At 41.0% G+C, this 22,814-nt stretch overlaps 1 protein-coding gene across 4 annotated transcripts in view; it reads left to right on the forward strand.

The window, feature by feature from the left end:
* dlg5a (discs, large homolog 5a (Drosophila)) overlaps positions 1–22,814 on the forward strand; it is a 63,635-nt gene that overhangs the window by 13,568 nt on the left and 27,253 nt on the right. For 3 of the 4 annotated variants that reach the window (XM_036526857.1, XM_036526868.1, XM_036526866.1), the window contains exons 2-5: positions 15,575–15,643; positions 18,815–18,983; positions 19,782–19,925; positions 22,297–22,480. In XM_036526857.1, the coding sequence (XP_036382750.1) occupies positions 15,575–15,643; positions 18,815–18,983; positions 19,782–19,925; positions 22,297–22,480 (566 nt within the window). The remainder of the gene's footprint in view (positions 1–15,574; positions 15,644–18,814; positions 18,984–19,781; positions 19,926–22,296; positions 22,481–22,814) is intronic. The other variant, XM_036526861.1, reaches the window with a different exon arrangement.

Below are 22,814 nucleotides of genomic sequence, written 5' to 3' on the forward strand. Positions count from 1 at the left end.
ATTTTGAACCATCTGATTCAAATTGCCATTGGAAGAGTAAAAAACAGTCTATCAGCCACAGCAACCTACCGTCTACTGCAGCAAGTGTCATTATTTCAAAAGGTGTGCGTGCATGCGTGCGTGCGTGCGTGTGTGTTTTTTAAGACAAATAACTGGTCCAGTGTGAGTGTAGTCTCTGAAATACAGCTAAAGATGAATGTTACTCCTCAGGGAGTAGTCAAATACGTAGAAGATGAGACCATTAGTATATTAGTGTAGACCTTAACAACAACAACAAAATCCTGTCTGTTACAAGAGATATAAAATTACTCGAGAAGGACACATGTTGCTATGTAGAATATAGAAGTGGAATTTCCATTCTCAGTCATGCATCTTATATAACTTTTTCCCCCTCGCTGTAAATTAAATCCATAGGATGTGCAAAGGAATGGGGAATTAAATAGTGTGAGTGTTGAAAGAGCAGTTAAGCAGAGACTGCCACAGAGAATTGCTAACAGATGTCCAGCACTGGTCAAGTAGGCCTTCGTGTGGTCAGCAGAAAAGTTGCATTTTACTGATCGTGATCAGAGCCTGGCAGGGTTATGTGGCATGAGCTCAACACTTTTCAGATACAAACTCTTGCTATTTAAAGTATTGCTATTTAAAGAAAGACGGTGTGACTCAGCTTCTTTCTTACACATTGATTGATGAGAGAAGAGAAGCTGAAGATTAGGGGAATAAAGGATAGAGGTAGCCAACCAAAAAAACTGCTAAGTTTCTTATTGCTGTATCAGGTTTTTGACAAAAAAACTGACATTTAAATGTAGCGCTGTCACAAAAGTCAGTAAATGTTGTAAATACCTCTGGCTAGTTGGCTGATGCAGTGCTAAAGCAAATGGTATGTGTCCACGCAAGAAAGCAAGAAAAATTTGTAAGGTAAAATAATGCTGCTGTTATTGAAAAAGGACACCTTTTGAAAACCATTAGCCTAATTTGCTGTTTCTTTTAATGGCAGTGTGTGGCTGATTTTACTGCCATTTCCTTAGATTGGATATTGTTTACATTTTATATGTTCTAATTATGTAAATCTCTCATAAAGGGATGTAAATGACACGCATTTCTGTCTGTTGATTAGTTGATGGCTGAGAGAGAGATTACTGATTAATTATTGTTAATGGAGGATGAAATATGTTGATGGTAATGAGTGCCTTTCGATAGGATTTTGCGGTCAAAAATTTTACAAGTAACTTAAATCAACACTAATTGCAAGATAAACAAAAAATAACAATGAAACAAACGTAGCCCGCTTTACATATATATGCATGTATGCATGCTAACACAAGCTCAGTCATCATGCTTCATTACAACAAGCTGTGTTGGCAGAAGCTAAGCATGTTAGAAAAGACTGATGAATAAGAAACTGCATTTATTTAATGAAATAAGGTGTTATCACAAAATAAAGAATAGGCCAATTTAAAAGCCTAGGGTTTTTGTATGGAAGTCTTCATAATTAACTCAATGTACATTTTCATAAAGCTCTATCAATGTTATCGTCAGTTAGCCAGGTAACCAAGTTTGCTGGCTGCCAAGTTAGCAGGCTCCAAACAGTGTGTTACTGTGTCCTAATCACATACTCGTATCTGAAATGAATGTAATGCAGATGCTGGGGAATCAGATTTTCTGTGAAAAGGATACTATCCTGGGCGGCAGTGTAGCATAGTGGTTAAGGAGCAGGACTTGTAACCGAAAGGTTGCCGGTTCGATCCCCGCTGGGACACTGCTGTTGTACCCTTAGGCAAGGTACTTAACCCACAGTTGCCTCAGTAAATATCCAGCTGTATAAATGGATAACATTGTAAAGAACTGTAACCTATGTAAGTCGCTTTGGATAAAAGCGTCTGCCAAATGAATAAATGTAAATGTAAATGTATCCTTTCTTCAGAGTAAACTCTGGCTAGGTAGCTGTTGTTAACTTGTTTGCATTTTAGTCAACAGAGCTAGCCTTTTGGCAGTGTGATAGCTAGCAAGAGAGAAACCACTGAACTTGTGTGGCAGTGTTAGTAAGATAATCTAACATTGATGCTGCCATGTAGCTTGTGGGGAAAAAGAGGAAAAAAAAAAAAACAAAAAAAACTTTGCACACGACTCTCTTCAGTCAGCCCTGGTTGCTTGTAAACATAGTTACATACATTGATATTGCAAGAGATGCTTTAAGCGTATTCAGTATCTGCACTCAGCAAGCTAGAATCTTGCTAAAAGAATTTTTTCCACTTACATAAGTTAGACCATGCTGCAACATTTTTCTGTATTTTGAACAGTCATGCTGCATTCTTCTGTCTTGGATGTGTTGACCGGTTCATATTATTGACTGGTTGACATTATTACATTGAACTGAATAATTTAACAGCAATTCCTCAATTGAATCCAAGTTATTTTTGTGTCAAAGCACTTATTTCTCTGCAGTCAAATGCAGCTGCATGTAAAGCGTGCTTTTTTATACAGTAAACTACTTGTGCACAAACAGCTGAAAATCTTGGACTGGGAAAGCTCTTAGTATATCATCTGATATAACACAGTACTGGAGCTCTTATTTTAAACAGCTTTGAGAAAAGGAGTGGCCGTTATTAGATTTTACAGTCGCTTGGGAGTCAATTTATTGACAGATTGGTTACACCCCTACAGTCATACATTTTCATATACTATTACAGTCATTATGTCCACAGGATGATAATTCACCTGAATAAATCCACCCATTGTAAAGCACAAACTACCATTCTCATCTCTCTCGATGCAAGTATTGGATACGCCTCAGACTCTTTAATTGAGGTGGAATATCCCCACTGATTTTTTTCGGTAATATCGTATTGATGAGTCAGGTGAATTGTTCCAGATGGGTGCTGTAATACAATGTGTCAGGGGTGAAATTAAGAAACACTCTTTGTGGTTTGGTATTTTCACACACTACTCTGTCATCATGGCTTGAATATCTACTGTTACCTCTGCATCACAGGTAAAAACTGGCAAGGCTAAACCACACCTTTATGTATGAAAATGGGAGCAGGATAAGTTTCCATGTTTCTGTATCTGTCTTTCTGATGTCTGATTACAACACGAGGCCTTTCAGTTTTCTGTATATCAGCCATCAAATTATCTTGGCAGCTATTGCTCTTCACACTGTAGTGCTGCTCATTTATGTACTAGAATTCTGGATTCAGTCTTCAGGCATTGGTACAGATGGCAAAAGAGGTGAAGAATATCACCGTTTGGCTTACTTCACTTGTTCTACTCAAATGCACACTGTGGGAGCCTTCCACTGACATGCATGTTTTAAAACGGATGTTTAGTCTCATAGCGTGAGAACACGTTGGTCCGATTGGACATAATTCCCCTGATGTTTATCACTTTTTGGACTTCTGAAAGCAAACCCTTCACAGCTCTATCAATGGTAGGATGCTTTTTTTATTTCCATAGTTTGTTCAACTTTTGAACTTCATCACTACTGCGGTACAAAGGTGCCTTGTGAAGTGGCAAACTTTGAAGTCTGTTATGACTCACAGATAAACCACACCCTGCTGAAATGTCTTGTTTGCTGTGCTACAGTGTTTGAGTTATGTAAGAAGCATACCGAGGGGGGAAAGTAACAAAAAGCAATGATATTCAAGTCAAATTCAATTTTATTATAATTATATATATAAGTAAATACTAATAGCAAATACAATGAATGACAAAGAAATTCGTGTTGTATTAGGTTAGTAAAACCATGGCAATAAATTTTAAAATAATTCAGTTCAATTGTTCCAGTGAGTAATTAAACTCAGCAAATCCATTGGAGTCCCTTTTTAATCTAATTGCTTTGCTATTTTGTTTGACCCCTGGAAATTAATTGCTGTGCAATTCCCTTTGAGTCTTTTTCTCAAATTTCCTCGCAGTTCAGTTTTAAGTATGTATAAATGTGTCGATCAAATGCCTCTCCAACTGACTGGCTTTGGAGGAAGGAGGGTTACCTTGTGAGACAGTGGCGTAAAGCCCCCCACCCCAACGACAATCGCCATGCTGTGTGCGCTTGTCATACATGATGTAGTTAGGCCTGTGTGCTCGTACAGTATGATGACTCCTAGACGTGTAAGAATTTGCTGGAGTCATCTTGTGTTAACTTTTGTGCTGCAATAGCATTACTGCACAAATGACTCAGTGCAGATCTGAGTCTTCCTCAGACAGTGTTGTGGTGGAGACCAGCCTGTGAACAATGCTAAAATATAGCTAGAATCAGCTCATTAATCTAGGTACGTTTTGAATTTAAGGCATTCATGTTTTCTCTGAAATCATGAGTGATGATATACAGAGCATGTGCTAGAGTTTTCTTAGCGCTACAGAGGCCAGATAAACACTTTTACTGATAGGCATTCTGCTTGAAGGAAATGTAGTTTGAATGTTGTGCTTAAAAATTCCAATCATTAGTGATTATTACTGATTATTACTGATTATTCTGCTGTCGGGATTGCCGAGTGCCTTGCAGGCCATCCTGGCCAATTCAGTCAGTGTCTAAATGAATACCAGCTGGGGAGACGGTACTTGTATTCTTCTATGAGCAAAGACAGATTGGACCTGTTCCACGGGTATCTGTAATGCTAACTCCAAAATAGCCTCAGACACAGGCTCTGGGAGTCTGACATTTTGTATAAATTCCACTTGAATACACATTGGTCAGAAAACTTAAAAGCAGCACTAAATGACACAGAAGAGTATCATCACTCATGAGGTTGTCTGCAAAGCAATAGTTTTTGCAGGGAAAACTCATGTACGGGTCTCATTATGTGTCACCTGCTGCCATGCCAATGGATTAAATTCAATAATGTAGCCAGCTAAATAATCAAATTCTAGCTGTTTTTGCAGGGAGTTTGGAGGGCGCCATCAACTGTCCTTCAGTTTAATAATTCTGTATTATATTTGTTGTACTTTCCGGTTTTGTATTCTTCTTTATGTAGCAGCCTTTAGAAACAACTGATATTTTACCTGAATATTTTTATATATTGAGCTTTTGTTACTACCCTGCAGTGCTCTCTGAGTCATGATGTGTGGTAACACTTGATGAAATGTCCAGTAAAATCAATTTTTTTGCATGGCAGACTGGGCGCTACAGTGTAAGTACTGTATAGCAAACATCCTAGATACTTAAGTCAAGAGAATTTCTCATAAACACTTACCACATCACTGATGTGTGAAAATAGGCTATTTCTTTACCAGTATATAAAATATGGTTGTTGAAATGCTGATAGTATGTAGGTATGTATATATAGACATGAATTATCTAGTTAGACATTCTAGAGCTGGTACCACTTTCTAGAACACAAAATTATTTGGACAGAGCTCTCGACAGCCATAAGGGAGACGGGGCATTTTTAGTACAGCTTGAAAACTGATTGTACTGTTTTACTTTCTGGTGAAGTGGTGAAAATAATTCTGATATGGCTGGTACAGCAACTTCTGTATCAGATCATTATTTTTATAATTTACCAGTTGTAGTTTGAGCTCATGAAATGTCTGAATGCTTACTTCAGTAAGATTTCCCGAGGCAAAGATGTTTCTAGTGTAAAGCAGTCTAAAAAGAGAAAGCTTAGACCCAAATCATCCCCCAGAGCAGGCTATCAAACTGCTGAGATGTGTAGTAGAAAGAACCCTCTGGATATCATGCCTGCCTCTTCATCGTTATGGGATTTGTATGTTTGAAAGGGCTCATTATTTATTACGATTGCCAATTCCCCCAAATTTACCACGGTGTTGTGATTAATGCTTCATCCGATCAGAGCTGTGAAAACCTGAGCTACACGTTGACATGCGTTCGACGTCAGGATTATTGTACACGCGTTGAAACGGTAGATTCTTTTTTTTAAGCTTTTTGTTTGAGTATTGCAGTTGATAAATCTTCCTCATGCCAGTTTTTTTTTCAGTTTTCACTTGATTCCAGATTTTTCTGTTTTCAGGCTTTCATTACATACAAGTTCACCTTGTGGCAGGTTACACCTTGAGAAGGGACTTATTTTCATTCTGCGTTGGAGTAGAGAACTTTTAACGTGGATGTAGTTTTTCGAAAGGGATCTTATTTTTGTCTCATATTGTGAAACGGACAATGCAGATCTATCTATGTCTGTATTCATGGTTGTTACCATACTTGGCAGAGGTTGCTGGAACGGTGTGCCAAACTGGTGTATGAGATGGCAGTATAATCCTATTGCATGCACAATGACACCCTTTGAGGATTAATGCTGCTTCAAGAAATGAAAGCCCAGTTCGGTATGATGGATGTTGCTGACCAAAGTCAATATTTCTGATTGTTTCTCTTTATTATGTCTGTGCCGAGAGATTGACATCACTTTTTTTTCCCCTATGTCTTTTTTCTGCCACTATCAAGTAATAGACCTTATATGCCACAAGCTTTAAAATCAACCAGGTAAAAAGCCACTTTATTGTTGTATAGAGTGCAAAAATCTGCTCTTAACTTGCTTGTGGACCATCTTTGGTTGCAAGCAATACAGGCCTGTTTTTTAGAATATTAAAAACTTGGTTTTCCCACACAGTTGCTTTAAGTAGACCCTCAAATATATTTGTATAGCTTTCAATTAATACATTGGCTCTCCTCACAGATTTGTTCATTTGCTAATGTGAGCCTCTTCCTACTGCAGCCTTCAGCTGAAGTTTTGAGCAATGCTTCCATGTAATGGACTGTCACTTTTTTTTTTTTTTTTTATAAATATAATTTTAATTAATGCTAATGGACTTGCAATTTCAAAATAGTCTTACTAGTAGTTGGGATAAGGTTAAGGTTCTCTTTCCAAAAATATGATGGCAACTGTAATAACTGCCTTTGGAATTGTAGTTATTACAATAACTACAATTGTATGAGTTATGTTTACTCTGGCAAATTTTTTGAGAGATGGTGAAAAATACAACCGAGAACTCAAAATCTAAAGTCATTCCCATTCTTGTGAGTTCAGTGTTTAACTTGCAATGTGTGTCCTGTCTGAGTCATAGCTTTCCTAATTATTCCATGCTCTGCAGTAGCAAAACCAGTACTGACACACTGTAACCCACATGAATGAGACACACGGGAGGATCTGGAGCGACTTTCCACAGACAATGATCAGACTCGCTCAGCTGCCGAAGAACTGTGTGCAGTGCCTGGGTCACATGACTTCCAAGAAGCAGCAAGTGGTTGATTCCTGTGAACCTTGCCCATTGTGACACTGTCTGGCCAAACAGACTCATGGGAAACTGCAGGCAGACGGAACAAAGAATGCCTGATCCATGTGATGCCTCCAGTCCTCAGCCGCGTTGCTCTTTCTTTCAGCGCTCTGATGGAAAGAGGGACTTTGTAAGCTGGTCTCATTCCAGTTTTAATCAAACAGCAGAGTCTCCTACTGCAAGTGGGAACCCTGCCAGAGTCGCTTTGATTTAGCGTACCGAGATGTGGGTAAACAGAATCGTTTGTTAAGCTCCATCTATAGCCCAAGTACTAGGCCTTGCATCAGGAACAGAGGTTGCTGATAAAAAAAAAAGTTAAATCATCTCTGCTGCCCACATCAGAGCAAAAAGCTAATTAATGCAGAAAGCAGCAGGATTTGCAAATACGTGTTGTTCTGTAATGTGAATGACATTTTGAGATTTGAATTCTCTCTATGCTTTAAAAGAGCTGTCCAAATTGATTGAGAGCTGATTGAGAGTAGCAATAAGATGTAGTGTTTACATGAGATTGAATTCTATCTTTTAGTTTCTCTCTGAACATTTAAAGCCTCAGCAAACACAGCAGCATAGAAATGAGTAGAATGTAATGTATATTAAAAGTATTTGCATAAAGTGCTGATCATCATTAGCTGTGGTCATATGAAACCTATTACTACCGAGAGAGTCCACTGCTATTGGTCTCTCTTATCTCAGTGGAAAGAAGGAAAGAAAAATAATTTGTGATTAGTTGGTTGTTACCCCTCATGCAGGAACAGTATTTACTGTTGTTGAAAGAGCAGGGTAGGCCAAATGCCTTGCTGTGAGCCCTTAGTTGTAGTTTGATTACACAAGTTCCAATTAGGGAGATGTTTCAAATAATTTTACATTGAAGTATTCTATGGTTCATGTATGCTATTCAGACAAGAACAGATTATATGCATGTATTCTGATAATGGAACCCCAGTTTTTTTTTCTCTCCCAAGCACTGTTTGAAACTCCTCCTTTCTAATAAAGAACTTGAGCAATATGCCAATATAGATAGGCTAAGGGCCTTTTTACATATAGCCTCCCAATTAGTATTACCCAGTTCAATGAGAGAGTTATTAGATGAGGATTTTTTTGGCTTTCAGTCAACATTACACATACAAAACATTCATGCTATAGTAATTTGCATTATTCATTGCATTAATTATGTAAACAAAAGATAGATATGTTCTCAATTTTTTGTAATACACTATAGATGTTTTTCAGTATTTAACAGCTGCTGAAAAAAGGTTCAGTGATGTTTTTAGGCATAGTTTATAACTATGTTTTTGTAGTCTGTAGTTTTCCCTGACATTAAGCATTAGTTGTGCAGCTCTGCGCGGTTGTGACATGACCTTAGGGTATGGTGTTTGCCCAGACGCATGGAGCCGAACACGTACAAAGCGGCATACTTTTGGGATTTTGGCAGTTATCTGCTTCAGCAGAACGATCTGCATTGCCTGCTTTGGCCAATCTGCCTGCAGTGACGTGATTGCCTCGGTCTGAAAGTGAAGTTATAGGAGTTATGCAATTCTCAGCAGAGTTTTGCTCGTTTGGAAGTCTGTCATGTATATGTCTTTGGCGGAAAAGGGGCTCGCTTTTAACCAGTGTGAAACCAGCCGAGATTCTCGCACCTCGTTTTTGTACACTTGGGTCATTCATCAGAAGACAAAAAGGCTAAATCACAGCTGTATAACTGCCCTAATTACATGATTATGCTTGATAGGATATTCCAAATGTAGTTGGCAAACATTACTATAGTAACTGGAGATATATGAGTGATTTTCTTCTCTCTTTGTCTCTGGATTGTTTCAAGAAGTGGTGAGTTATTGAGAGCGAACATATTTCTCTCATAAAAGTTGCAATGACATCAGAGGCTCTTGTTTTATCTGCATCTTCATGTTGAGTATAGGAAATGAGTATACAAGCGTGCAGGAAGAAGGCAGTGCCATGAAGAACGGCTCAGAGTTATTCATCAGGCTCAAAGCATGCTTAATATGATGCTGTTTAGATGACCAAGGACACTGGCCTGCCTCTGAGCATACAAAGATTTAATCTAGGCTATCATCCAATAATTTTGAGGGGATGTGCATTTTTGATCAGCTGAAGGTTGATGGGTATCCTCAGTGAATCAGGTTACTCTAGTTTCCTCCTTTCAGACAGGAAGAACAGGGAAGTTATTCCTGTCCTGAAAGGAGTCCCCCACCACTTTGGCCTCTGGCTTGCTCACTGGGATCACATATGGTTCATCCATTAAGGTGTTTGCTGCCTACCTGGACTAAAATGGACTCAGTGTTGTCCTTTATAACCCCCTAAATGTCTTATGACCATTTTGATTTTGCTATGGTTTCATTTACCATATCCCTGGTACTGTTCTCAACTGTAATTAGAATCTAACATTGTAATGTAATTTAATATTTTTCAGAGAACAAAACTGACAGGATTGCATTCTTTGTTTTCTCCGATAATTATAAGCATGTCTTAAACTGATGTGAAAATCACTTTCTTATTCCACAGTGATTCTTCAGCAATACAGTAAAAAGTCATGATATAAATGAATCCTGTGCATAAAGCACACGCACACGCACACACACACGAACACACACACACACAGACACACAATGATCATTGAGTCCCAGGGTCACGAAGACAAGTTCCCTGCTAATTTTTATTAGTTTTTAAATAATTTTAGTCTCCAAAATTTGATTGAAATAATGAGACAGTTGTGTTTTTTTTCTGTGGAAAGGCCTCGTGTCATTGTACTTATGGAGAATTTGAGAAAAAAAGGCTATCTCATAGCCTGAAACAACTGTTGGACAAACTGTACATGATACATAGAAATGGTACCCTTTGGCAAAGCCTGGCTCTCTCCTCTGACCTAGTTTATTCATAGTGAAGAGCCTTTGTTGTCATTGTGCAGTCAGGTCTCATTTGAATATCATAACGCGTCTTTCTACAAATATGCACTTTGAACAGAAGTTCTTTCCACTCTTCTTTTATACAAAATTAAATTGAGCTATAACAGGGTTAGCCTCACTTTCCAGCCATGTGTGAGGCCTAACAACATGTCTGGTGACAACTGTACTCTAAATTGAGATGATGTCTGCAGAAAAATCTGAATTTAAAAGCTGCAAAGCTTTATTTGCTCAGTGAGTGGGCGGTTGTTTTGGTTGCATGTTTGGTTGTTTGTTGGTTGGGTAATGAATTGACAAGTGGATAAGTATCAATGCTCCTCCCTACAGCTGGGGTGGTTGTACCTACTTATATCAGTTAAGGGCAAGGGTGTCACCAGATGTATATAAAGTTGGCTTAATGATGTAGTCTTGCATGTTGATATACATGACACATGTCTGTATACATGATATACATCCTGAACTCCTGTCAAAAAATGTACTCTGATATTTTTTTTGTATTCCACAGAAGGATTATCCAGCTGAACCCTGACCAGCCTGCCAATGTTTTATTCAAATGCACCACTTAAAGACATGTTCTTATATGTAGACTACTGACAAACTGCTACTGGTTACATAGCCTAAATGAAATGATGCTGGGTTTTGAAAAGTGTCTTTGTACATACCATCCAGAAAATGAACTGTATGTTAAAGGTGGAAGAAAAACAGGGAGCCGTGCCGTTTTCCTTAAGAATTCTGCCGCAGATGAATGACCATAATGAAACCATGCAAATGTTGGTGAGCATAAATAACGGATATCACTGAGCTTTATGCAGCTCTGGTTGGAGTGGCCAATTGTACATTAGACTTGTCTCACCATGACAACCGTGCAGAAGCACTGAACTGAGACAAATGCAATCCTCTGATGTAGTAGCAGTCAACGGCTGTTTTTCATGGCACAGACGGTATACCACAGTGAAGTGGGCGCCAACTGGAGAATTGGCGCAACTCTACCGACGTCATCTGACAACTAGCAGGCATTTAACGAATCACAGGGTGTCTGAAAGCGGTGAAATGGGATATCCTTGCCCAACCCATCCACCCCTATCCCCAGTGGAACTTTGCCACTTCTTTGCACTGCTGTGGGCCTCCAGCCATGTTGTTGGCAGATACCACAGCTGATTTCAGACCTGGCCCGTTGGACTCGGCCTACACTTAAGGCAAGCACCTTGCCAGCTAGGCCGCTTGGGAGCCTTCTGGCTTAGTTTTTAAAAAGAACTGTGCATCTCGTAACTAACTTTGAAGTGGTGTTGTCTGCTGCATATTTGATATTGGAAAACATGGCATGTCTGATGCTTGCCTCTACCCAGTTATTACTGTCTGGTTTTTCATGGACCATTGCCATAGGCCCCCTGCAATGGCATTACAGACCACATGTGGGGAACCGCTGAACTGTAATGATCAATTCTGTCTACCCTACAGTACCTTGACATCTCACTGCGTCTTGCACTGTAGCCTTGTGAAGGTTTGGGGGTAATGGCACCAGACTGGCAGTGGTTTTAAGAGGTTTATAAGTGCTCGTCTTGACTGCTTTGCCCCTCGCTCCCCTGGTGCTGAAGAATTTGGAGACGGCATTGCCTTGTCACACGTGGTCTTATCCCTCATTGAGGGATTTATGGGTAACTGTCGAACTAACTGCAGTAAACTGACATCCGGACTACCCATTAGCTTGCAGAAACAGTGGCCAGGCTTGTTCTTCTCTTCTATAGCACTGTATGTCATGGAGTTATTTCCTTAAATATAATTTTTGATTTTGCCTGTTAAATCTGTTTATTCTCCATTCATGAGATACGGATCAATTCATCTTCTCCATGCATGGTTTGCTCAGCTGTGTAGTTACCCCGCAGTATGGCTTTTAATCGGTTGCTTCTTTAAGCCAAATTGCATTTTGGGAGTACTCTAGTGTCACCATGTTGACTGTAAAATCCTCCACCGCTTGCCAGCTGACCATGATTACCAGAAGCCGTCTCTCCTCTGAAAGAATTCTACTGATATTTTGAGGGAGGGGCTGCATTCCTCCTTCCCTCTTTGCAGTAGATTTATTTGCACTACTCCCGCTGTTCAGGGGGACTGTGATGTATCAGCTAAGATAATTATGATAATTACTGAGACAACTCTGGAAGTTTCATTTTCTCTGGTGTCAACCTTGCCTGACATACACATGCAACGTTCACCGTCCAACTGAGTAATTTTCACTGTTTCACACTTTCATCTCACAGTTTTTGTTGGTAACAACATACCATTGATTATTTACCTTACGTTTTTTTTCAAAGAAAGTAGTATTTCCATTTTTTTCATTTTCCATGTAGCTAGGTAGCCAAATGTCAGGCATATCCATGACCTCATGGGTTCCCTTTTGATTACACACCCTGACATAAGATGGGGACAGCATACAGGGAAATGCAGTGGTATAAATGGTCACCTAGCTTTTGCTCAGCACTGACCATGTAGCAGAACTCAACTGCGCCTGACAGCTAACGTACTTGATGCAGCTGGGCTGTGCTTCAAAGTGCTGAACTTCAGAGAAACGAGGTGATGGCGATGATCTGTGTTAGTGTTCCTTCAGTTTTATGTGCACCGAGTTCTATTCAGGTGCATTTAGAATATTAGGATGTCGCTTCTTTCAGGGCATCACATTGTTTTTTAAAGCCTCCTTCTCTGCTCTGTTGTGGATTTCATCATTTTTACCTGTTTGAGCCTCATGTTTTCTTGTGCTAGTGACTAGTAAAAAAAAAATACTCAATTAGTCAATTACTGGACGTCAGTAGACCTCGTTGCAAATCTGTGTTTAAGGGATTGAGGGATGCACAGTTGTTTGTTCTGTTGATATTCAGCACTCTTTCATAATGGCTTCACACCTCCTGTATAAAAGTTTATTGCCAGAACATATAGGTGTCCATTATGGAATGATTGCAAGGGCAAGTGCCCCACCCCCTCAGTTAAGGAGTAAATCACATCTCTTTCAAAACTGTTCAGTGTAGTGGTTGAATAGAAGCTACAATTACATTTAATCATTACAGTATTCTCTTGCCACCTCATTAATTAGTAACAGTGGGATATCTTAATTGGTATCAATAATTCAACTCTGCAGGCTTTAGAGATACTTTGTTGAATAGGGTGAAAATATGTGCTGGGAAATGGAGGTTGAGAAGGTGGTTCTAGTAATTACGGTCTTTGTTTTTCAGCAGTCCAGTTGACATCTGCTGCAAATGTATGGAAATGTGAAGAAAGTGTCGGCTCCGTGAATTGTTATCCTAGGAGCTGAACAGGCTTAGATTGTAAAATGAAGAAGTGATTTGTATCCACTTCAAATATATTCCACCCAAGTTACCATATACAGGGCTAGTGTATATTTCCCCAGTATCTGACCAGACCAGACCAGAATGAATGTGTTTTGATTTTGCCAGAATGTGTCTAGGGTCATCATTAAAGCACAGCCTTGATGCACACTCAGGTTGGTTCAGGCAGATGTTATTGAGGCTATCAGGATAGATGTAGACTGTATTGATATAGTCAGCTGTACTGTCGATGCCGAATTACCCGACTGTAGGGAATTGCTATTGATGTTACATTTGTTTAAAGGTACGGCTCATGGTGTTGTCCTAGGAGGCTGCCCTTTCATTTAAAATGTAATTTATGTAGCAATTTCTTCATTTATTGGTAATGTCAGTAAATGTTTCTCCCTAGCATTTCAAAAATTAGTTTCCTTAGTCACCTTGTGAGCACATATTAGGTTGTGAGATTTTACATTATTTTTGATTATATTTATGTTGCAGTATTACCGTTTACAATTGAAACGATAATACTGCAACATAAATCAGAATGGCATTTTGTACACGGTGTAATTGGCATGACATTTTACATGCTTTTTATTTGTATATGGATATGAATTGTTTTGGTTTGGCAGATCTTTCCAGATCTCTTTGCTTCAGTTATTTTTGGGTATAGTGGAATATATGTATATATGTATGTGTGTCTGTCTGTCTGTGTATAAAATAAGTACTGACTGTCCCATCTTCTTGCTCTAAGATGCAGCATTTCTGGAAAAAAAAAAAGAACTGTCACTCAAGCGGTTTTGGTAACTGGAAAAAAAAAGTGTGTGTGTGTGTGTATATTCAAAGTTGTGCATGAGTGTTTCGCTGTGAAACAGCAGCTCCCTTGTATGTCAGAGAAGATGAAAAGAGCTGCTCTGAGCTTGTCTTGAGCCTGCTGCAGCTCTTGCGTGGGCTTGTAGCGCCTGTTTCCAGGCTTTAATGTCTCTTTGTTAATTAGGCTTTTCCTTGTCAGGCCCACAGGGTATCATCTGGGCTTGGAGGAAATTCTTTCAAGTTAAAAAAAAAAAAAACGTTGTGTTGCTGCAGTGCCATGGACTGAATGAAATGATCACAGGGGTGGAAATCTGAATAGCCCTTCCATGTGCATTTGATGTTGGTAAAGGAAACTGAAGTGCGGTGAAGTAAAGTTGCCCATCGATGCCACGCCTCCTAAATGTAGACTTGAACCCTTTCCCGCACAGGGGCTGTAGGCTCTCAATGAAGTGCTATGCAGCAATATCAAACCACTCAATTTAAAGGTGGCCGCAGAATGATTTCCCCACCATGTGTAACGGGTGGTCTCTTGCGTTGTGTTTTAATGTGATGTTACGTGGGTCGGCGAGCGAGCGAGTTTCGAACCGAGGTTCTTACTGCTCGCTGCCAACCCCTTAAAGCCAGCGTCGTTGCCAGTTGAGCTAAAGGCAAATTGCTGTTAGCCTGTCGGCAACAACGCTACTTAGCCAGGTCTCAGAGGGAGTGACGTAGCCGCTGCAACCACTCGGCTACCTGCTACCCGCTACCTAAGGCTTTACGCAGGACTCACACGAGCTAATCACTTCAGCTCCGCTACACATGCACATGCAGGTCTTTCATTGACACTAAGCATCACAGATGATTTCGGTAAATAAGGATTGAGTTAATCAGCATTTGAGCTAGGTTGAATTAGGAATCAGAATTGGGTAGGATTTGAGGTAGAATGAATGTGTTTGAAAATGCATTGAACACGGCATTTAATCATGTTGGGTAAATGCTGTCTAGGAGCTGGCAGGGCTTGATGTGGTTCAGTGTGCTGTTAACATGACGACAGCCTGTGAGCATCTCCTTATCCTCCACGCGTTTTGCTTTCATGAGTATGGATGAAATTTCTCTGTTTTATTACCACGTGATGTCAGGACAGGTTTAGGGGTCCACTTTAAAAAAGTTCATTTCCACCAAGGAAAAAAAAAATAACCAAAAACCGCACAACAAAGGAACTAATGGCATAATGTATACAAAGATTGGGTTACATAGCTATGAAGTATTTTGTCAGAATGGTTTGAATGTCAAAATGAAAGTAATTTCAATGATTTCTGTATTTCTTTTCTCTAGGGTCTACCTACAGTGTCTTGTCCACAATGCCATCGGACTCTGAAAGCAGCAGCTCCCTCAGCAGCATAGGTATGTCTGAAGCTCTGCGGTCTTTGAAGGTTTCGCATCGCTGTTCTGTGGCTCCCCTCCACGAATGTGTGTTCCGGTGCACTTAAACTTGGCCTCACTGACAAGGCCTTTTCCACCTGCTGCTAGATGTAGGTGAGATGCACTTGAAAGTGGGAAGCTCAAGGTCATAGCTGGCTGCCTGGTTACCCGGTGTGGCTAGGGTTCTGTCACACAGTCTGGCAAGTGTACGTGGGTTTATGGAACCTTTGTCATATGACATTGGGGGACGTTGCCTGGCATAACACCACATAAATAATGTAGTCTGCCGCAAATAGATTTCTGTATAGACATCCAAGAGAACATCAAAGTAAACACTGAAAAGGTCTGGCTCGACAGAGACGTTGATTGTGGGAGACATACTTTTGGGGCTAAGTGCACCTCAAGATAACGTAATGGAAAAACAGTCTGTTTTTTTAGATCAGTGGTCCTCAACGTAATTTATCCACAGGCATAAATTCGGCTTCATCAGAGCATGGTGGGCAATAAGCTACCAATGTTCATTAGTAGCTTAATTCTAATTGATAAACTTAAGCAATTTGTATAGCTTACAGTTTTAATTTCATTTATGCATATATTCTGTGTGTGTGTGTGTGTGTGTGTGTGTGTGTGTGTGTGTGGCCATTTAATTGACAGAATGCTAAAGATTATTACATTTGGTTAAGAGATGTTTGTTAGTAGTTACATCTCAATGTAACTGCAGTGTGATTTTAGCCCATTTTAGAATATGTTCTGCGGGCATAACAGACACCTCTCACAGCCACAAAAATGCACATGGGCATTCCTTTGAGGAATACTGTTTTAGATAGACCTGTGTCTACTGGGCGTCAGGCTGTAGAGTACCTTATGGAAACAAGCCATTTATCTTCACAGAACAGTGCGTATATGCGTAGTACCTAATGAAGGCTTGATTGAAGCAGAATGGAATTAATTGCATACCAATTAGTGTTGAAATGAGCTTGTTTGAATATTTTATGATTTATAATGAAAATTTAAGATTCCAGTCGTTTTAAATGAAGAAGCAAGTAAAGTCATCGTCACTTTGTTAGAAGTGGCATATATGGAGCCTGACCGTTATTTATTTTATTTTATTTTCTACTTCAAGGAATTCAGTTCTTTTGAAAGAACAGATCTAAGGAATAGATCCGGCCTGGATTCACAAAATTTGCTGAATAGGAACTATCAAATTCTAAGCATGAAAACGAGCATTTACAATAACTGTAAACAATAAAGAGAGCTAAGCACCACAGACCCCAATGTGCAACAAACACTTAACAGGCAAAAATTGATCTGCCGCTCCCTCATTCTGCAGCCCCACTACCATGCCAGCGTCTGGTGGAGTTACGCAACACAATGATTCGGGAGTCATTTAGAAAAACTAGCACCCTCGCAATGTACATATCATCACCGTTGAACGTGAGGTAATGAGTCCGTGGCACAGAGTGTTAACGTTTTATTAGATTGTTAAAAAAAAAAAACATTTAAAAGAGAACAAGAAGTGCGAGTAGGACAGGGTATAACTGGGGCGAACAGACAAACTGGGAAAAAATGCCTAAAGACAAATGCGTAACAAAAACATAAAAAGTGCTTTTCCCCTAATTAAGCGTAAGGCTTTGGGTCAAGTTCCTTGTCGCGAACACAGGAGGCTGTTTAACAGCCCTCCCACTTCTTAGCTAACTGCAGCTTTATGGACCGTTTGGAGTATGACATAATGCAAAACCGCTATGCAGTTCTTTGGGTTTGAATGCGCTTTCTGCAGCTTTAAACAATCTCTTCAACAGCTGACACAAGAGTCAGGCCATATGCCTGTTTTTTTTTTTTTTTTTAAGGGAATATGTCACAAGTTAAGGGTAACACTGAGGGCATTGGTGCTTGGTGAAAGGAGCACGGCTCACCTGGAGACGTGCCAAAGGGACTGACCTGCATGCTGATTACTGTGTGGGTCGGCAGCTCGGCGGGGGCCGACTGAAACGCCATTGTTCCGGAGAGCAGTGAAGGGCCCACAGTGTTGTCAGGGATGTGCTTCATGCCCTCCTCTCTCAGTCTGGGCTATCAGCGCGCACAAGTGACGACATTGACGTGAAAGGAGTACAAAAAAAAAAAACCCTCAAAAACAAATGCCGAATGTTCCTCTTGAGTCATTTTCAAAGAAAAAGAGAGGCTTTCTGGCAGACCTTTGGGTCCAGAAAAGGAAAGCCCCATTATGCTGTTGTCTTTAGTGCAGGTTGTAGTCAGCCACCCAGAAATGGAACAACAATCAATGCTTATTCAATGCAGTGTTGGCAATAAATTTTAAACAGGTTGGGCATTGAAACGCACATACAGCGTCAGTGAAACATACAGAAAAATGATTTATTTTTAAGTATTTATTTTCTTACCCAAGTCTGTTGAAAAGATCTCATTTTCAGTGATGGCCTGGCTAATTAAGATGTTTTCTTGCAAGCAAGGGTTCTCATGCCATACAAAATCATTTTGGATGTTCAGGTGTAAGTGAAAAATCCTGTATGCAGTGCTTTGGTTATGCAAAGAATTATGTAAAACCTTTTGTTCTGATGTTGTTTGGGTTTCTGGAGATCAGTGTACCTGTGGCTTTGCCATTTAATTTAGTTCTATGAATATTTCTATCTGAGGGTTATGAAACTGTAACATTGCAATCCCTGATGATTTATCAGGCTAGTCATTTAATGCCATTTTAATAATACTGCAGTTTGTTTTATGAGTTTGACTAAACTCCCCCCCTAGATGCAAGCACATTTTGCTGTAAGGTAGCTGTAAGGTGTCCCTTATAGTCAGTGTGGTAACAATATACCATATCTTTAGTCTTCTGTCTTTTGTAGCTGTTACTTACCTTAAGACATAGAGTATCAAAAATACTGAAAGTGTGATGTGTAAAGATGGCATTTATAATGGCAAAAAGGGACTCAAGGATATTATTTCATTAGTGTAGTAGTGCATGTTTTAATGTGAAGTATTTGTGCCGTTTTACATTATGAATCATGCTGGAGTCTCAGGTTTGCGTTGGGCCACGTCGCTGTGACGGGCCGCTTCCCCGCGTCGCGGGAACCGCTCGCTCGTGCCCGCGAGGCGCGGCCGGCTGCAGGGGCCTTGCCATCGGTGACATACTCACTGTTGCAGGTACGACCGGAAAAGCCTCCTCCCCTCCGCCGGCGCTGATCGACAATCGGCAGATGAGCGAGAAGCTGGAGACCATCCTGTTCCAGCTGCGGCAGGTGACGCGCGAGCGGGACGAACTGCGCAAGCGCCTCGCCCTGTCCTCGCCCGGCACCACCTTCGACGACTGCCGGTAAGCCCCGCCCCCAGGGGGGCGTGTCCACGCGGGCCTCCCACACCCTGCGTTCCCACACGCCAGTCATGAAATGATATGAATTTAAATAAGGCAGAGATGCATCAGGGACCACCCCTCAGGGGGCGTGTCCGCTGGGACGCTCTGAACGGCACCGATGAGGTCCGTTTTAAATGTTCCCACATTCTTTTGAGCACAGTTTAGTAAATGGTAAAAATTTGGAAAAGGCAACAATTGCAAAAGTGGCGGTTATATCATATTCTGGGAAAGGCCACTAAAAGCTACAGTGCATAAAAGATTCCTGATACATTTTTAATTGAAATATGCATGGGTTTTTAAGTATTTTAGATGCAGTGACTTTTACACTACAGGCAGTTATTGTGGAATCTCCTTTTGTGGCTGAGTGTAGATGAGGGGACTGTAAATAATATATGTTTTACTCATACATTTTGCATATTCAGTCTTTTATATCCTTTCTTTATTGCAGATGCATTTAATACAGTTTTACTGTTTGGCCTTTTCTCATAAATACCGGGGCTTCGCAGGGAACTGATCGTGCTATACCCTGCCTAAAAGATTTGTGTGACAGTTATATCGGCGTTGTCAAACGCGTAAATCACGCGTGTTGGTTTGAAACATTAGCGGCCCCGCGCTTCTGGCACCCCTTTCATACGGGTGTCACAATAATTCATAACGTGCCCCCCCCCCCCCCCCCCCCCCCCCCCGAGTCAGCCGCGATATTTTGCTCCAGACGGGAGCGGTGATTTTTCGGTGCGTCTGCTTGTCTCGTCCGAAAAGGCCAAATTCCAAAGCGGGTCACGACTACGAGCGGCTGAAGATGCAGTGCATGAAGGCCATGGCCGACCTGCAGTGCCTGCAGAACCAGCACACCAAGACGCTGAAGAGGTGCGAGGAGGCGGTGAAGGAGGCCGACTTCTACCAGTGAGTGCCATCAATATTTCATCCCCTTCCCCCCAGCCGGCGCGCCGGTGCATTTGTGAATGGCGGCGTAACCTGGGTTTGTCCTCATCAGAAGGGCTGCGTTCGTTTTCTGTGTTCTTTTTTTTGGTGAGGGGCGGGGCAGGGCGGGGTGGGGGTGAGGTGGTGAGTTTATTGCAAGAAACAACCCGGCCTGATGTAAAATACCCAAAGCTGCACCACTAAGCCGCGTAAATCCCGAACTGCATTTACCAGAATTCTGTCTCTGCAATAAAATGCAGGCATTTCTACAGTGGGTCCATACGGGAGGGAGCCGTTGCTCTTTGTCATTAAGCTCAAAAGAAAATGAGATTGCATCCCAAGCAGCAAATTCATTGGCAGAACTTAAGTACATATAAAACGGTTTTGCCATCTGCTTTTGTAATGCCTCTTATTTGAATGTGGGCAATGCTGCGACTAGTACTGTACAGAGTTTAAAAATAGCAGCATAAAAGCATATCTTTCAAGTATTTTTCCCCTCCCTTTCATATATTTATTTCATAAAAGCCAGTGTGTTCAAAACTCAGTTTGAAATTCATAGATGAATTTGTACAAATGCTGCAGAAATTGAATTGCGTTGATATGATTGGAAAATACTTTCTAAGGCATGTGTCTGCTTTCTTCCAGCCATTTCATCTTAAAAAAAAAAAAAAAAAAAAAAACATCCGCTGTGTGTCAGTTATTTCGTGTAATCTGCAATTACCCCTAATCATGTTTGCTCCTGTTTTTTTTGCCGTGTGGTTCCTGAAAAAGAACACAATGTTTCCCTCATGTCTCCACTACACAGCCTATGTAAAATGTAGTGCCATTTAAAGGGGGCGCTTAACTGCCGCTTAATTTGTTGGAATTAAATGATGGGGGAGATCATGAATATGCATGTGGCCCTGTCCCTGAGGTATTTCTGCTTCAGAGCTGGACTCGACATGCATCAACGTGTTCCTTTTGAGGAGCTCTGCGTTGAGACAGAGCAGCGCGGCCAAAAATTGATCGCTGTCCATCTGACTGTGCTGCGAAGCGCTTGTTTTCCCCACGTAGAGGGAGAGGTTTGACACTGAGTCATATGGACTCTGGTGAAGTCACATCTTCACCAGGAAGACTGACGTGCGAAATCACTCGATGATTCAAGGTGCTCCACATAGCAATGGGGGGGGGGGGGGGGGGGGGGGAGCGATAGGTCAGATTAAACGTGTATAAATTAGAATGTAGTCCTAATGAAATCCATTTGGATTCAGTCAAAAGGGTAATTTTGTTCTCCAAGCATCAAATGTAAGTTTTACAATGTTTGCTTTCATAGTGAGGACTTGTATAAACTGAGGGAGAGGAATAAATGATGCTGAATCCATGAACTTCAGACAAGGCAACTACATGTGCTGACACTGTCCTTTGATAAGTTGCAGTTAGTTTAACTGCTTGTTTTTCTACATGTCAGCTTTCTTTTCTCCTTCTGCTTCACGTTTCTGCAGCTGTTGGGAATTCACAAGCATGAGTTACAAAAGTAATTTTGCTTTTTCCATCTCTGTTTGCGAACGTGATGCTTGGGTTAGGATCTGGTCTGCATCCAAATGAATCATGTAGATTTTGGTGCTCTGAAGGATGCTTGTTCTAGACGTTTCCCCAAGGTGATGTCACGATAGAGAGCTGTCTGTTTGCCTGATTCCATGACCACGCACTGTCCCCTTTAGTCTAAAATAGCAACAGCTGGGTGCAGTGTGCACTGCTGGAGAGGCAGATGCTGGATTATGGCAATATTTAAGCTTCTCCCTCAGGGCTCTGTTTATATGGCACTATGCACTAGAGATTTCCTTCATTATACCACAGTGGCTGTTTCATCATTGCTCCATCTGTAGTTATAAAACTGTTCAGAATTGGTTAGAAAACCACTTGCCTGTCACCGGTTCTGGGGAAGGGATTGCCTGATGCTCAGTAAGAGCAATAATATGCATGTTCCCTGGGGCTTAGTTACACTGAATCATAAGTGTTCTCTTTCTTGGTCTGGTGCTGGTATCACATTGATATTTAAAATGGTCACAGGAAAACTTGTATCTCAATACTGAAAGGAAGCATGAAATGCTCATTTTCAGAGATTTTACGACTTCAAAGGGTTGGATAGAAATGAGTCTCAGTGCATGTCTTACTGTCTGGGTGGCAGTGTAGCGTAGTGGTAAGGTACTTAACCCAGAAGTCCCTCAGTAATAAACAGTAATAAACAGATAACATGTAAAGACTGTAACCCGTGGAAGCTGCTGAGCGTCTGCTAAAATGACAATAATGTAACGTAATGTCTTCTCTTACTCTCCTCCGCTAATGCCCTTCCTCCACCCTCGCCGACGTGTAGCACATTGCACAGTCGCCTCCTGAGTGACCAGTCGCAGCTGAAGGAGGAGATGGACGCCATGAAGAGGGACAACTCCCAGCTGGTGCGTGAACACAACCACCTGAAGCAGAACTGCGAGGAGCTGAGGAGACTGCACGATGAGGACCAGAAGGAGGTGGCCAACATGAGGCTTCAACAGCAACAGGTACACCTCCCCTGCACGGCCGAGGCTTCAGAGGGTACATTACACCTGTAATATACTACTGAGGCTTCAGGAGGTACACCTGTGTTACACTGCTGAAGCGTCAGAGAGAACACCGGTCTAATAGTGTTTAGGGCAGCAGTATAGCATAGCTGTAAAGTGCAGGGTTTGTCACAGAAAGGTTGCTGGTTTTATTCCCCACTGGGACAGTGATGTTGGGCAAGGTACTTAACCCACAGTTACCTCAACAAATATCCAGCTTTATAAATTGACAAACTTGTACCCTTTGTAAGTCGTTCTTACGTTCTTACTCTTAATGTAATGTCCTTGAACCTAC

This window comes from Megalops cyprinoides, chromosome 1 (assembly GCF_013368585.1).
Source record: "Megalops cyprinoides isolate fMegCyp1 chromosome 1, fMegCyp1.pri, whole genome shotgun sequence".
NCBI lineage: Eukaryota > Metazoa > Chordata > Actinopteri > Elopiformes > Megalopidae > Megalops > Megalops cyprinoides.